The 14,017-nt window shown below is 43.0% G+C and overlaps 1 protein-coding gene across 3 annotated transcripts in view; it reads right to left on the reverse strand.

Moving 5' to 3' along the window:
- cadm4 (cell adhesion molecule 4) overlaps positions 1 to 14,017 on the reverse strand; it is a 54,361-nt gene that overhangs the window by 19,115 nt on the left and 21,229 nt on the right. For all 3 annotated transcript variants that reach the window (XM_086038667.1, XM_086038665.1, XM_086038666.1), the window contains exons 4-6: positions 11,860 to 12,021; positions 7,995 to 8,085; positions 3,424 to 3,596 (exon numbers count right to left, since the gene is read on the reverse strand). In XM_086038667.1, the coding sequence (XP_085894793.1) occupies positions 3,424 to 3,596; positions 7,995 to 8,085; positions 11,860 to 12,021 (426 nt within the window). The remainder of the gene's footprint in view (positions 1 to 3,423; positions 3,597 to 7,994; positions 8,086 to 11,859; positions 12,022 to 14,017) is intronic.

The raw sequence follows: 14,017 nt of genomic DNA on the forward strand, positions 1-14,017 counted from the left end.
GTTTTATTGTTAATCCACAGTCTCATCCTTCCTCTGTATTACACAAGAAAATGCATTGTTAGAAAAGAGCAAAAGGGGGGGGGGGGAGAAACGTGCCCTTCACACAGAATCTCTACTATGAGCTGGCGGCCATTTTTCTCTGCACTCTGGCTGATTTCTTGTTTATGCTCCTATAAATGATGAGCAGTGGCTCCTGGTTGCGTGTAAATCTCAGCCTTTAATTTACAGCCGTTGGACTTGGTGGGCTATAGCGATCTTATTTCACACTTTTATGACTTTGCCAACACTCAGGAGCCCTCTCGGGCCGGCTCGGCCAGTCAGAAGAGGACCGCGGGGATTTGGGCAAAGAGCCGTAACTTTTCCTACGCCATCCAATAGGAGAAGCCTCATTCAGTGCACCTTGTTAACACCTTTCGCGTATTTTACCCCTTTGCCCTCCTCCCTCGAGGCCTACACGCTTCTGCTCTTTCTTCCTTCTTTTTTTTTTCTTTTTTCTTTAACGGCAGATGGTCTCAGCCTTTACAAGTGTGGGATAAAACTGCTCATCTCGAACCCATTTGATTCCCGCTTGGGCGCCCTCTGCCAAGGACAAGAAACGGCAAAGACGCTCAAGCCAGACATTGTAAAACGAACACCTCCCCCCGGCCCACCTGAAAGGAGCTTTTCCAAAGCGGAGGGCTACCTCGGAAAAGAACGATGCTCTCTCCACCTCGCCTGGATTCAATTCCCGTCTGCTCATCACGCGTGAAAACTGTGCTGTCTCATTCCTGATTCTCATACAACTAAAACTATGTCAAGTTACCAACCATTTCATAACGCCAGCCTTTTGAGCGCTTATTCAATATCCTTGATAGCCAGTTTAAGGTCCACGCACTAGTACATTCGTTATCCTCACTGGGAAGACAATTCAGTGCACTAGTAGAACAATTAGGGTGCACTTAATCAAGCACCGCATGACATTTCTGCACACTAGTAGCACAACTTTGGCATACAAGTAGGACAACTTCATTTTACTGGTAAGTCCACTTTTAACTATTTAATTTACACCGAGCCCATTAGATCCTGCAACCCCTACGGTGGTAAATCAGAGTTCGACATTCTGCCAGCAGGCAATTTTAACATCCGTCTGACCTTCTGCATGATGCGCATGTAGAAGAATGTCATCTATAGGCCCATAATGAATGAACGACTAACCCTCACACCGCTCCGCCTTTTTATATGTCAAATCACTACAAACGATGTTTTCGACAAAAATACAGAATTAAGTATTTGTGCAAAACAGATGAACTACATACAGTTACACCCACTTGTCCAATTAAAAAAAAAAAAAAAAAAAAAAAAAAAAAAATATATATATATATATATATATATATATATATATATATATATATAAAATATATTTATTTTTCTAATATATATTAAATTGGACAAGTGTGTGTAACTGTCTAAACCGTTTTATCAAATCTACGTATTATTTTGTCCTGTGGAGAGATTTAACAGTTCCTCAAGGCTGTGTTCTCTAACCCCTTCTGTTCCAGCTTCAAAAATACATTCACAACTGGATTCATTCAACTTTCAACTGAAAATAACTCGTTTGGCAGCCCAATATTGAATTGGATGATCTTGATTTTAATCAAGCAATATTGCGTAACATATAAAGTGTCATAAATGTGGGGCTATCCTTCCCAAATTGCATGCAGAGTTCCTCGAGGCTCTGTTCTCTAACCGCCTTTGTTCCAACTTTAACAATGAAATGAAGGGCCCTATCGTAAAGTGTAAGAAATATAATTAATGAGGTCGTAAAATTCATCATAAACAGCATTTGAAGCAAAGCAATAGTGTTGAACGTGGGATCACTATCTGGCAAGTGGGAGGCCACCCTCGCAATTGAGTATAAACTTGACACAAACACAACACAACACAAAAGGCTGCAGAACTTTACATCAAACTACGGATTCATACCGTTTTTTTTCTTTTTTAAGCTTTTACCCGTGCGACCTGCGGCAAATTCGAAAGCGCTTCCGAGTCTTGCTTGGACTGGTACGACGGCCGAATCGAACACGTGGAGATAATGTGCGAAAACGACATGCCCACCGACTGAGCTCGACACTTCCCCAAGTAGAGCAGAGCAGACGGGGATGACGGGCCGGAAAAGCTGGAGGAGCCGCGGCTTATGTCATCTATTTGACTATATCGGCAGAATTGGGGAATCAAATTAACGAACTGTACGGAGCTCCCGCGTGGAGACGACAAATGATGAAATGGCGGGAGAGGAAAAGCGAGGCGGCAACGCGCATCAAAGCTCAACATGTCTAACCTTCTCGGGCGACGGGGGGAAGCTGGAGTCAAAGTAGGTTGAGGCGGCACCTTTCATCTTGTCGCTGTTGCCTCCCCCTCAAAGCCTGTGGAAGGCCTCCATTATGTGTGGCGTTTGATGCCGAGTGCGCGGAATCTGTGTGTGTGCGTGCGCGCGCGCCAGCATGATGGGCATAAAATGTTCCGCAGGTTCCCGCGCCTTTCTGCCTTCTGTACGCTCGGCTGCTCGGAATGTGCGTCAGGTGCCGGAGGGGGTGCGGTGACACTGACAGCCAGCAGGGGGGGGAGCTCGCTGAAAAAGGCCAAACTGGCTGCTGAGTGACATCAGCGGCGCCCAGGGGCAACATTTTTGTGTGGTGTTTGTGCTTTTGAAATATGATAAAGTCTTTCAGTGTAAAAATCCGAAACAGCTTACTCACCTGTTCTCACTTTTCCCCCCCGAACAGGCAAGCACGTTTAAAATTCACAAGGCGCCCAGCTCCTTCTCTCCTTTTTCTTGAATAACAAGAAAAGGGCCGGGCAATGTTGCGCGCGTCAACATCGTCGTCGCCTTTGAACGCCGCCACCACGCCGTCTATTCAGGTCAGCCCTCATGAAGAATTTAGTCAGCGGTGACTCTTTGAAAACTTCAGAAACCTTAGCAGACAAAATCTGCCCCTCTTTGAGCCCCCTTCCAACAGATGTTTTGTTGTTGTCATCATGTAAAATATAACAGATTCGCTAATGCGTCCCCTTTTTTTTCCCCCTCTTTTCCTTGTCTTTTGATTGCTCTGTGTTGCCTTTTCTTCATGGAAAAAAAAAAAAAAAAACCCAACCAAGTCACAAAAGAAGGCCAGCGCAGTAATAGTCTAGTCTGTGTGGCAGAGGATGTTTAGCAGAAGGTTCCCGCTGTGAAACAAATTGACAAAAGCAAATAAAACTGAAAGGCAGCGTCAGGATTTTAATACGTCTATTGTCGAGAACAAACACTTTGCGACGACGACGGCGGCGAGAAAGGATCCAGCCTCAAAAGCATCAAAACATAATGGCACAAAATAGCAAAAAGCAAGGAGGCGTTTTGCATAAACGGGGCCGAGATTGTAAACGAGCGTAAACGGGCGGACTGACCGTAGACCAGCAGGGTGTAGTGATCGGCGGCTCGCCCGTAGTTGTTTTGCGCCTGGCACAAGTACGTGCCGTTGTGCGACTGGCTCAGGCGGGAAATCTGGAAGGTGGGCCCGGAGATCTCGGCCCGCTCAGGTAAGGTGTCGTTGATCTTGGACCACTGGATGGCCCGGGGCCTGCGGGGGAAGGTGACAAGTCAGTACCCTTTCAAAACCCCCCCCCCCCCAAAAAATCAATGACTTCATTTGAGGAGCAACGTTGTAATTTTGAGGAGATTTTTTTTTTTTTTTTTTTTGCAGGTTAATCCCAGTGACCTGAAGCAAGGGTTGTATTAAACAATAAAAGTACGACAATATGACGGGAGGGTTGATAGTGAAAGCTGCAGTCGTCGAATATTTTACTATTTGAGTATCCAACTAACATTTTTATATTTTACGTATTTTTGCTTGGTTGAAGAGCAATTAGCGATACAAAAGAGAAAAGACTTAAGTCAACCCAAACATATTTTTTTTTTTCCAGAATATGTTCTATGCAGGCCCAATAATCTAAACACGGCAATCGGATTAATATTGCTTTTGATTTGGAATATTGCGAATATGAGAAATCTCCCCGTTTTAGCCATCTCTGGGGGCGGCCATTTTGTCACATCCGTTGACTGAAAACGACATCACAAATGCTCAGTGCTCAGGTAACAACCAATCATGGCTCAGCGTCAGAAAACAGGTGAGCCGTGATTGGTCGTTATCTGAGCCCCGAGCAACTTCGATATCATCTTCAGTCGACAGAAGTGGCAAAATGGCCGCCCCCTGAGGTGGCTAAAAGTGAGTGCATTTTGCTGCTTAACCTATATTCCACAAATGCAATATTAATCAGAATGCTATATTTCAACTAGTGGGCCTGCATAGAACTTATTTTGGAAAAAATACGTTTGGTTTGACTTCCCCTTTAAACTTAAACCAGATGGCATTTATTAAAAAAAAACAAAAAAAACGGCAATTTGAGTAGCTAGCATTTTAGCATGCGACATAATAATACAATCAGAACCTAAAGGCGCATTACCGCCACTAAGTGATGTTGTAAAGTGATATCAACAGGCAGTAACTGTAATGAGATCGCAGACGAGATTGTTCACAAACAGACATTAAGGACTTAATTGCTGAGCCCATTACCAACCAAAACAGCAGCACCTAAACGCTCACTCCGATTCACCAACCATCAGCGTGATCCCTGCTCGGTATCAAAAACGATCAGACGTCATGTGGTGATCACACGCAGTTGGCCGGGTGCCGTCTGGCGGATAAACGCCTTCCGTTACGGCTCGGATGTGTCAAATTTGCGCACACGCGCGCAGGCACAACCAGATCTAAACACGCACACACGCGCGCGGGCACGCGTGTGTACACACAGGAGGTGCGAGGATTACAGCGACACCCCGCTGAACAAAGCTGCGCCTGGCTGTGTGTCATGGCTTGTGCTCGCTTGCACAGATTCCAGCCACGACTCATCCGAAAGCTCCAATCCCTCGCAAAGTTAAATTACACTTTTTCCGATTTGGCCGTGCACACGCGCACACCCGGAAAAAGAAACTTTTTGGTCTAATCACGGCACTTCGGCCGAGCCACACAGTCCAAGGCGGGTCACCAAAAGAGACTTGTGGCACCTGACGCACACGCACACGCACAGAACAACTAAAAAGAAGGCAGTCAAGCAGAATGACATCACTGTCCTCTTCTAATTCTTCTACCCTTAATTGGTCTTTAACGCTTGACAGGGATTGAACAGGGTGTCACTGAAGACTGTAACGTGTGTGTGTGTGTGTGTGTGTGTGTGTGACAGAGGTCCACAGGGGCCCGTTGCAAAGCTTTCGTAGCGGCTTTAGTCAATATGCCGATCACAGCGAGTCCATTCATTGTGGGATTACCAAATGCTGGTGCACCCTGCGAGGTGCACCGGGCTCCTCTCAAGTGTCACACTGAGCCCAGCTGGTAGAATAATTTGCAGACAATTAACTCCGACTAAAAACAGGGATTGAATTGTGATAAGGAATGACTTTTCAAAGGGGCTGCACTATATTATTCATGAGTCACTTTTATACGTGTGTGTATATATATATATGTATTTATTAGTGCTGTCAAGCGATTACATTTTTTAAATCTAATTCATCGCAAACGTTTTCATAATTGATCGTGATTAATCGTATTTTCCTACTACAATATTTTACAACGCTTGAAACCGATATTTACTTGAGTAAAATCTTGGGATTAATGTGGAAAAAAATAAAAGTATATCTCAATTTAAAGATTGTTGAAAGAGCTTTCTTTGAGCCTTGAATACGATTCTTTTCCTGTAAAATATGAAATATATGAATTTGGCTTTGAAAAGGGTGAAAATTATTTTGGATTTCTCCAGTGAGCCGTCGAGCAACTTTTTAAAGTAAAACTATGTAAAAGTCCGTCTTTGAGACTTGAAGTTTGGCTGCACAGTGAGCAGAGGTCAGCTGCCACGGGAAGTCAATAAAACTGAGTTAACTGAGTTCATTTTATTTTGTGCGTTATAAAATTTAAATTAATCTCCATAGTTAATACTTTAATTTTGACAGCTCTCTTATATATATATATATATATATATATATATATATATATATATATATATATATATATATATATATATATATATATAAAGGGGTGTGCACAATTCAATACGATTTTCGATACGTGGCATGCAAAACGATTCAAAGACGGTTTAATTGAACATGCCTGTACTGTAAATGTTCAATTTCCTTCTAAGATATATCTCTCCAACAAAAGACGATTCGATATGTATCTCGATACATTTTGAAGTGGAACGATTTCATTGGGTTTGATTCGATGCATTCGCATGTTTTGAATCAAAAAAACAATTTTCCGCTTCAAAATGGTTGTCTTGACACCCCTAACACGTCTATATCACGGATTTTGACTGAGGTTCACCTATTGAGGGATTGGAAGGTATCCGTCAGGGGTTCACTATAATGCGTTCTAGTAAAACAACAGCACATTTATAGACTAAACTTGCTAAAAAGATTTGCCAGATGGAAGGAGAAATCTGTTTTCAAGTGGAGTTCAACAGCTCTGAAAGGAGGGTGCGTAGCTTCAAAAGTTTGGGAAGCCGCTCTGGAGTGATCAAACACACACCTAGAGTGTCTTCCTGGAGTTTTGCAAAGGCACTGGAGTGGACCAGGAGCCGAGAGACATGAGGGAACATCCGTTGGGGAGGCTTTAAGTGCTTTAAGAGCCAATCCCTCATTTCACCACAGCGGGAAAATGTAACGGTTGTTGTTATTATCTGGTCTCAGACACAGGCAGCTCCGTATCGTGTCTTTATTTACACTTTTATTATTGAAAATAAGCGCCTCAAGCCCTTTGGCAGAAGGTAATAAAATCGGAATCAGAATGGTTTGATCCGTCAGGCACACCTGAAATGTCAGCACTGTTCGATTGATTCCGCAGCACTTTGGGAATAATCGAGTACATCGGTATTTAACGCTGACGTGATATTTGAGAGAGACCCCGCGTTTCATGACGGCATTTATCACATAACGGCCTTGGACGTGCTGAACGCAAGTGAGACGTAATGTAATTAGCAATTACAATGCAGGAAATATAAAGGAGCTTTGATATTATTTTCAGCATTAATTCATCTTTGTAGACGGTTGTCATGAAAGAATTGGATAATTGCAGAAGTTTAATGTCGGCAACTACTCAACTGCACCATTTTTCTAATTTCAGTATTATATGCACGTTTTAAATTTCATTCATATACTCTGACTTTAAATATCCATTCGATCCGCTTATCGCGATGAGATTCGCGTGGCATTGTTTCCGTGTTACAGGCATCGCATCAAGGTGAAAATTACCATTTTTTTTCCAAAATTGGACATAAGTGTTTTTCACAGGACAGCGATGATATGGTATGTATCGACAGGCAATAAAGAACATTCAGTCGTTCAGGCACAATGATATTTAATATGAATCTATTCTAATCAAATGTACTGCCACATTTCTTTTTTTTTTTTTTTTAATGGACCCAATGTTATTTGAAGTACGTCATCTAATGGATGTGGGGGCCACCACGTGGAATGAAGATCATTCTGAACTTCAGGCACCGTGATATTTACCGCCAATGAATTGATCACTAAATGCGCTGCCTCACGGTTCTTTTAGTGGACTATACACACTGAATGTTATTATCGCAACGCCTTCCCTAAGAGCGGGGGCCATTCTGAGAAAACACGGTCTTCATACAAATCCTTATCTTTCATTCATTCGGCTTTTTTTTTTTTTTTCCCCCATTCTTGTTTATTCTCAAACGGCGATATCTTGAAACGATTTCAAATAACTTTGTAAAAGACGGAGACTATAACCTTGAATAGTCATTCATAAACAGGTAATGTGTTATACTGGAGGAGTAGTTAAAAGAGGGAAGGTTTTTGCAGTCGCTCATAAATGGCACCTTGGACAATGAGCCGACGTGAACGTGCGTTTGCCGGGTACGTGCCCGTACGGTACGCTCCGGCTTCCACGGAGAGGACTTACAAAGGGTTGGCGACGACCGAGCAGGACAGGCTCAGCGAGTCGCCCTCTCGCAAGATGCCGGGGGGAGGGACGATCCTCACGGTCGGTGCAACTGTGACCAAAGAGGGTGGGGGGGGGGGAAAAAACTGAAGTGAGAACAAGGCAGACAAAATGTGGCCTGTGGCGTCTTTGCCATCAGTTTCCAAGGCAACGGCCTGACAAGCAACAAGCAGAGACGCTGCGGTATTCCCTGTTGCTATGATCAACAAACATCATTTATCTTGGAGCAACTCGACGCTCCGTGAAATACAATACAATACAATACAATGCATCTTTATTTATATTGCGCTTTCGCAACGGCTGTAGCTGTTACAAAATTGAACATCGACATAAAAACACCAACAATAATACAGCAGAGCACATCAAATCAGAACTATTCTTCCAGACGGCTTGTTGTTTGAAGCGGTCAGAGATGAAAGAGGCGAGATTGCTAACACTAAGACTACCGTTTTGACGGATTGCGCTTTGTTGCGCTCTGGCAATGACGTCATCGACTGAAACGATTATTCCTCGCTGCTTGAGTGCCTAATAAAGGTATTTTGTTGAATTAAAATTCTGTTGTGAGAATATTTTCATGTCAATTATGTCATATAAATGAATAAGAAACAGTTTGGTGGAGCGCCCATTTTGGCCCGTGCGACTCTCGCAGTCAGTTGTTATAAAATATGGCCGCTGTCCTGTGAAAAACACTTCTATCCAGATTTGGAACATTTTTGAATTTTCACGTTAATGCGACGTCTGAAACACCATTCACGTAAAAATAAGAAAATTGAAAAAAAAAAAATCGACATAAAGTGTCACAGGACAGCGACGAATTAGTTTGGTTCCAGGAAAGTAGTCGCGTGTCGCCAAAGACTTTATTGCACTTGACTTTGGAGAAGAGGAAGTAAACCGGAAGTGCGGCACCCAGAACTACTCCACCCCGAGCGCAACTCGGAACTCTTTTTTTCCATGGGGGAATTATGTCAGCAAGCACCACATAATCTTATTATTTTATTGATTTCGACTGTCTGGCATGTACTACCCCACAACGTCATGATTATCACGTCTTACAAGCCTATTTTACCACACGCAGCACAGCTCCTCCTTCTCCTCACCAGGGGGACTTTTTTACTCGGACTCGCTGTCTGTCAGCCGAGCAATTCGTGCTCAGACTCGTCAATATGTTGAAGCAGATGTAATGCCTCCTCTACTCTAAAAGATTTTTTTATAGCTCATAGTGACCAGTAGCGTGTCTCAAAAATTCCACGTGTCATTTTCTTTGTTTTACGTTTGGTGCGAACGGTTTAGCCCGTATCCCACTGAGGGGGCGAACGTTTGCGAAGGTGGCAAATGTTGCGTTCTCGTCAGGGTTCTTTCAAGGTCGCAAACATCCTCCACACTTTTGCTTCTGCTTTTCTTGCCGCAAAAGAATTTTGAACATGTTCAAAAGAAGAACCCTTAAAACTGTTGTCGAACGTCCGGCTCACATCTGGAGAAGGTTCGACGAACTTTTGCCACCTCGAACGAACCCTGACGTGAACGCGCATTCGCTACGGTCGCCGACACTCGCAAACGTTTGCCCCTTCAAATGAGATTGAGAAGAAACAGCTCCAAGGCTGTTTTTGAAGAATTTTTACAAGGATGAACCAGAACTTTTCGGTCGGGTGGCCAGGCTAGCACGACGACTCCCTAAGTGCCGAGGGGTCGGAATCCTCCGAAACCATCCCTTTTCACAAATACGCAAAAAACAACAAGATTGTTGAGCCATTAGCATTGTCAAAGAGCGCAAGCCATTTTCAACACTTAGGTCTGGTCATTTATAAAAATAACAGACCCTCATGGGGAAAGACCAATCGTATATGTGAAAAACATGAAGCCGAACAAATTTGGACATTTGTGAAGTTTCTTCCCCACAGTGACAATATGAATGAAAGCCTAACCACTAATAATCCACCCATCTGCAATGATACACGCAATGATCCCAAGTGATCATCTAGCTTAGTTTCTTTGTTTTTCTACTTTAAAAAAAAAAAGTTTCTGATCGACCCGATAAAATAATCATTAGTTACAATGTAAACGCTTCGCCCATTGTGCCTCGTGACATCCAACATCGGAAATAAATGTCGAGCGACCCAGACGAAAATTGCTGAATCGCACAAGAGGGACACAAAAAGCGTCTCACGGATGTGAATAAACGCCTTATCGTCTGACATTTAGCATTTGTGAACACAGATATAGAATTTGTCTTTGATATAATGAGAGTGCGAGTGATTATTCAAGGCCAATTATTGATTACGTGAAGTCACGAGAGCTTCAAGCACAGAGGAAATTGGGCACCGCGCTCACGGCAGGAGCAGGCGCCCGACGTGGCCGCGGGCTACCGTCTCCGCCACGTGCGTACGCGCTGGCTTTTAATGAGAGCCGCTTGAACGCCCGAGATCCGTCAGCTCAAATCCTGCACTGCCTATAAACAGGCTCCATCGCATGCGTGACAAACGAGGCTTCCAATCTTGACGCCAATTACTGCCGCTGCTGTCGTAGCAATACAAATGGAATAATCTATGTTTTTAAATCATTCAGGCACAGAACATTATGCTAATGACAGTTCTGGATTTCGGATAAAGGGTGCGCGTGTGTTTTCGAGGCGTAGGTGACAAGAAACCTTGTCAAAATGGGACCGGCTCTATGGTGAGAAAAAAACGCTGGCGTTCATCTGATGTGCGTTTTTACGTTGGTTGAAACGAAAATGGTGCTTTCCGCTTCAAAGTTTTTCTGTTCACTTTGACTGACAGCAAACTTGACTTGGCTCAAACCGAATCAAAAGCACGTTGATATCACCATAAAGTGCCGGTGAGACTGGACCCAAAAGAGTGCAGATTTTACATTGAATTAAATATGAATTCTATTAAGTAAATGTGAAATTAACGATGAATAAATGAACTGCAAGCAGACATTGCGCATTCAAAAAGCAACATAAAAATGTGAGCTTACTGACAGGGTGGACATTTCTCCTCTTAGCAATTACTGAGCACATGGTGGACCTTTACTTACTGATTCAAGAAGTAAGCTGAATTTGTACTGTTTAACAAATATTTTTGTTTTTTCTGTACGGTTTTCATATCAGTGGATATTAAACGATGACAGAATGGACACATTAAGCTTGACAACATGCAGCTACTCACATTATATAATGAAAAGATGTATAAATATTAACTTTGTAACATTAAGCCTTCAAAATATGAATACAAGGGGTGCACCGATCAATCGGCCAGGATCAAAATCGGTGCCGATTTTCTTAATTTTGTAAAATGAAAAAAAAAAAGCCACTGCCCTCTTCTGTCGTGAGATGATTATTAGGCTTTTCAGTTTTCTTTGAAATAACGACTTCATGTGCAGTTAAAACAATCTGTTTGTATTGTCTCGCAGGTATTTTTCAATGTTGTACAATAAAACAAGATTGGGACATTGAAGGTGTATTCTGTAGATTGTGAAAAATCAGGATCAGCAGGTCAGATCGCGGATTGGTGGTCGGCCAGAAAATTGTGATCGGTGCACCCCTAATCAATATAGGAATTGCATTTTTTAGCAATTTTAATACTACCAAACGTTTTTTTACATGGTCTCGCAGCATCGTGGATTGTCACATACCTGGAACAATGTTCTCAAAACTGTCTTTGAAAGGATATTTTTCACCTTTGTCCATCAGAGGGCGCTATTTTTCCCCATTCAAAGCATGCAACAACCTTCAAAAAATATCAAAATCATACGCAAGTCGATCCTCAATCCCCAGCCCTGACAAATATGAATTAAGCGCTGTGAGCCAAACAACGTTTTCGACACTCACAGAACACATCAAGGCGGTAGTGTCGGATCCTCTTCTGGTTGGCCAGCGCCGGGTGGAGCGCCTCGCAGCTCAACGCCGCCCCGTTGTCCTTCCTTTCGACCGGTATGCGGATGGTGCTCGACACGCTGACCGTCTTGCCGTTGTCCTGCTGGGAGACCACACCTGCCGGAGCGGAGGGACACCAGGAGACGGCAAGTAAAAGAAGGAGAAGCACAAGTAGGAGTGAGTGGCGGCCGAGTTTTTGGGGCGAGCAGCAGGTCGCGGCAGTGGAGTACTTGAATGCTTGTGGGCGGAAGAGAGAAAGATGAAGGAGGAACGGGCATTTACATTTCATGTAAATTATGAATGACAGTTTGCGGATGATAAATCAACGCAACGCATATGCGTGTGAGAGGAAGAGGGAAATGAAAGATGAAGATGCATAAATGAGGCGGCAGTAGAGCCAGAGAGGAAGCCCTTGGAAAATTCTAGAGGCATAGTGCACTTTGGGATTTTGCATTTTGAACATGCAACAAGGAACGGAAAAAAAATCGACCAGTCATTTTTACATTCAAATAAATTCTTCCAAATCGATAGGCTTTGAGACTGAGCAATAACCTAAAGATAGGCTAAGGTGACAAGAAAAAAAGATCAATATTTTACTTTTGGCTTTGAATATCTAAAATAGATCATTCAAAATCAAAAGGATTTGCTCTCTGATTCTGAACCATAATATTTCAAAGTTTGAAGACTGGTTGAAGTTCGTCATGGTTAGCTAGGTGACTGCTAACTTAACTTTTACATTCTGCAAATCAAATTGAATCTTGCTGTGACACGGAGCAGTACTTTTGTAAGCTTTTACAACATTTTAAGTTAGATATTGGTAGTGGGGTGACAAGGAATATTTACCAATTTGACAGTACTGTCCACTAAGTCAAATATATTACTGAATCATTAATAAAAAGGTATCTCATTGAAGACCTTAGTGGTTGTTGACAAAGAATATCTAACAGTTTGACTCCATTTACATCAAATGCGAAATGAATTGAACGCAACACAATGTAAAGCTACGTGACATAAAGCAACATAATGTAAAGCATCATAATGCAATGCACCATAACAGAAAGCAATGCAATGCGATAAAATATAACGCAAAACGATGTAATCCAACACAGCGTCATGCAACATAGGTAACGCAACATAGTGTTATGTAACACAAAGTGGAGTACCAAAAAGCGGCGTAACACAAAGTAGACTAGCACAAAGTAGCATAACACAACATTGACTAGAAGCGCAACACACCGTAGCATAACACAACGTAGCATAACACAACGTAGCATAACACAACATAGCGTAACACAACATAGCGTAACACAACAAAGCGTAACACAACGTAGCGAAACACAACGTAGCGAAACACAACGTAGCGAAACACAACGTAGCGAAACACAACGTAGCGAAACACAACGTAGCGAAACAAAGTGGCGGAACACCAAGTAGCGGAACACAACGTAGCGGAACACAACGTAGCGGAATACAACGTAGCGGAACACAACGGAGCGGAACACAACGTAGCGGAACACAACGTAGCGGAACACAACGTAGCGGAACACAACGTAGCGGAACACAACGAAGCGGAACACAACGAAGCGGAACACAACGTAGCGGAACACAACGTAGCGGAACACAACGTAGCGGAACACAACGTAGCGGAACACAACGTAGCGGAACACAACGAAGCGGAACACAACGAAGCGGAACACAACGAAGCGGAACAAAGTAGTGTAAGATACAATGTAAAACACCAAATCACAACATCACACGATGGAATGTAACACACAGAGGTGGGCATCCTCTATCCGTCTATAACTTCCGGACGGCATTTCCGGCCGACCTAAGTGGTCCCGGTCCGTCCCTTGTCGGCCACAGCCAATCGGTGTCGAGAACATAATTTTCATGTCACACTCAGGCACTGCACAAGCAGACATGCCGCCAAATAAAGAAAAAATATGAAATAAAAAAAACACACACACACACGCACAGTGTGCTGATCTGTGAAATAAAAACAATATGAGGCACATGTCATTGCGTCTGTGGGAACCAAAGGTATAAAACACTTTTGGATTTTTTTTCTTTTTTTTTCTTTATTTGCCTGTGTGTCAGGAGTGCGGCACCTGCG

The sequence above is a fragment of the Filicampus tigris genome, chromosome 8 (genome assembly GCF_054856515.1).
Source record: "Filicampus tigris isolate MCC_2025a chromosome 8, RoL_Ftig_1.0, whole genome shotgun sequence".
NCBI classification, from domain to species: domain Eukaryota; kingdom Metazoa; phylum Chordata; class Actinopteri; order Syngnathiformes; family Syngnathidae; genus Filicampus; species Filicampus tigris.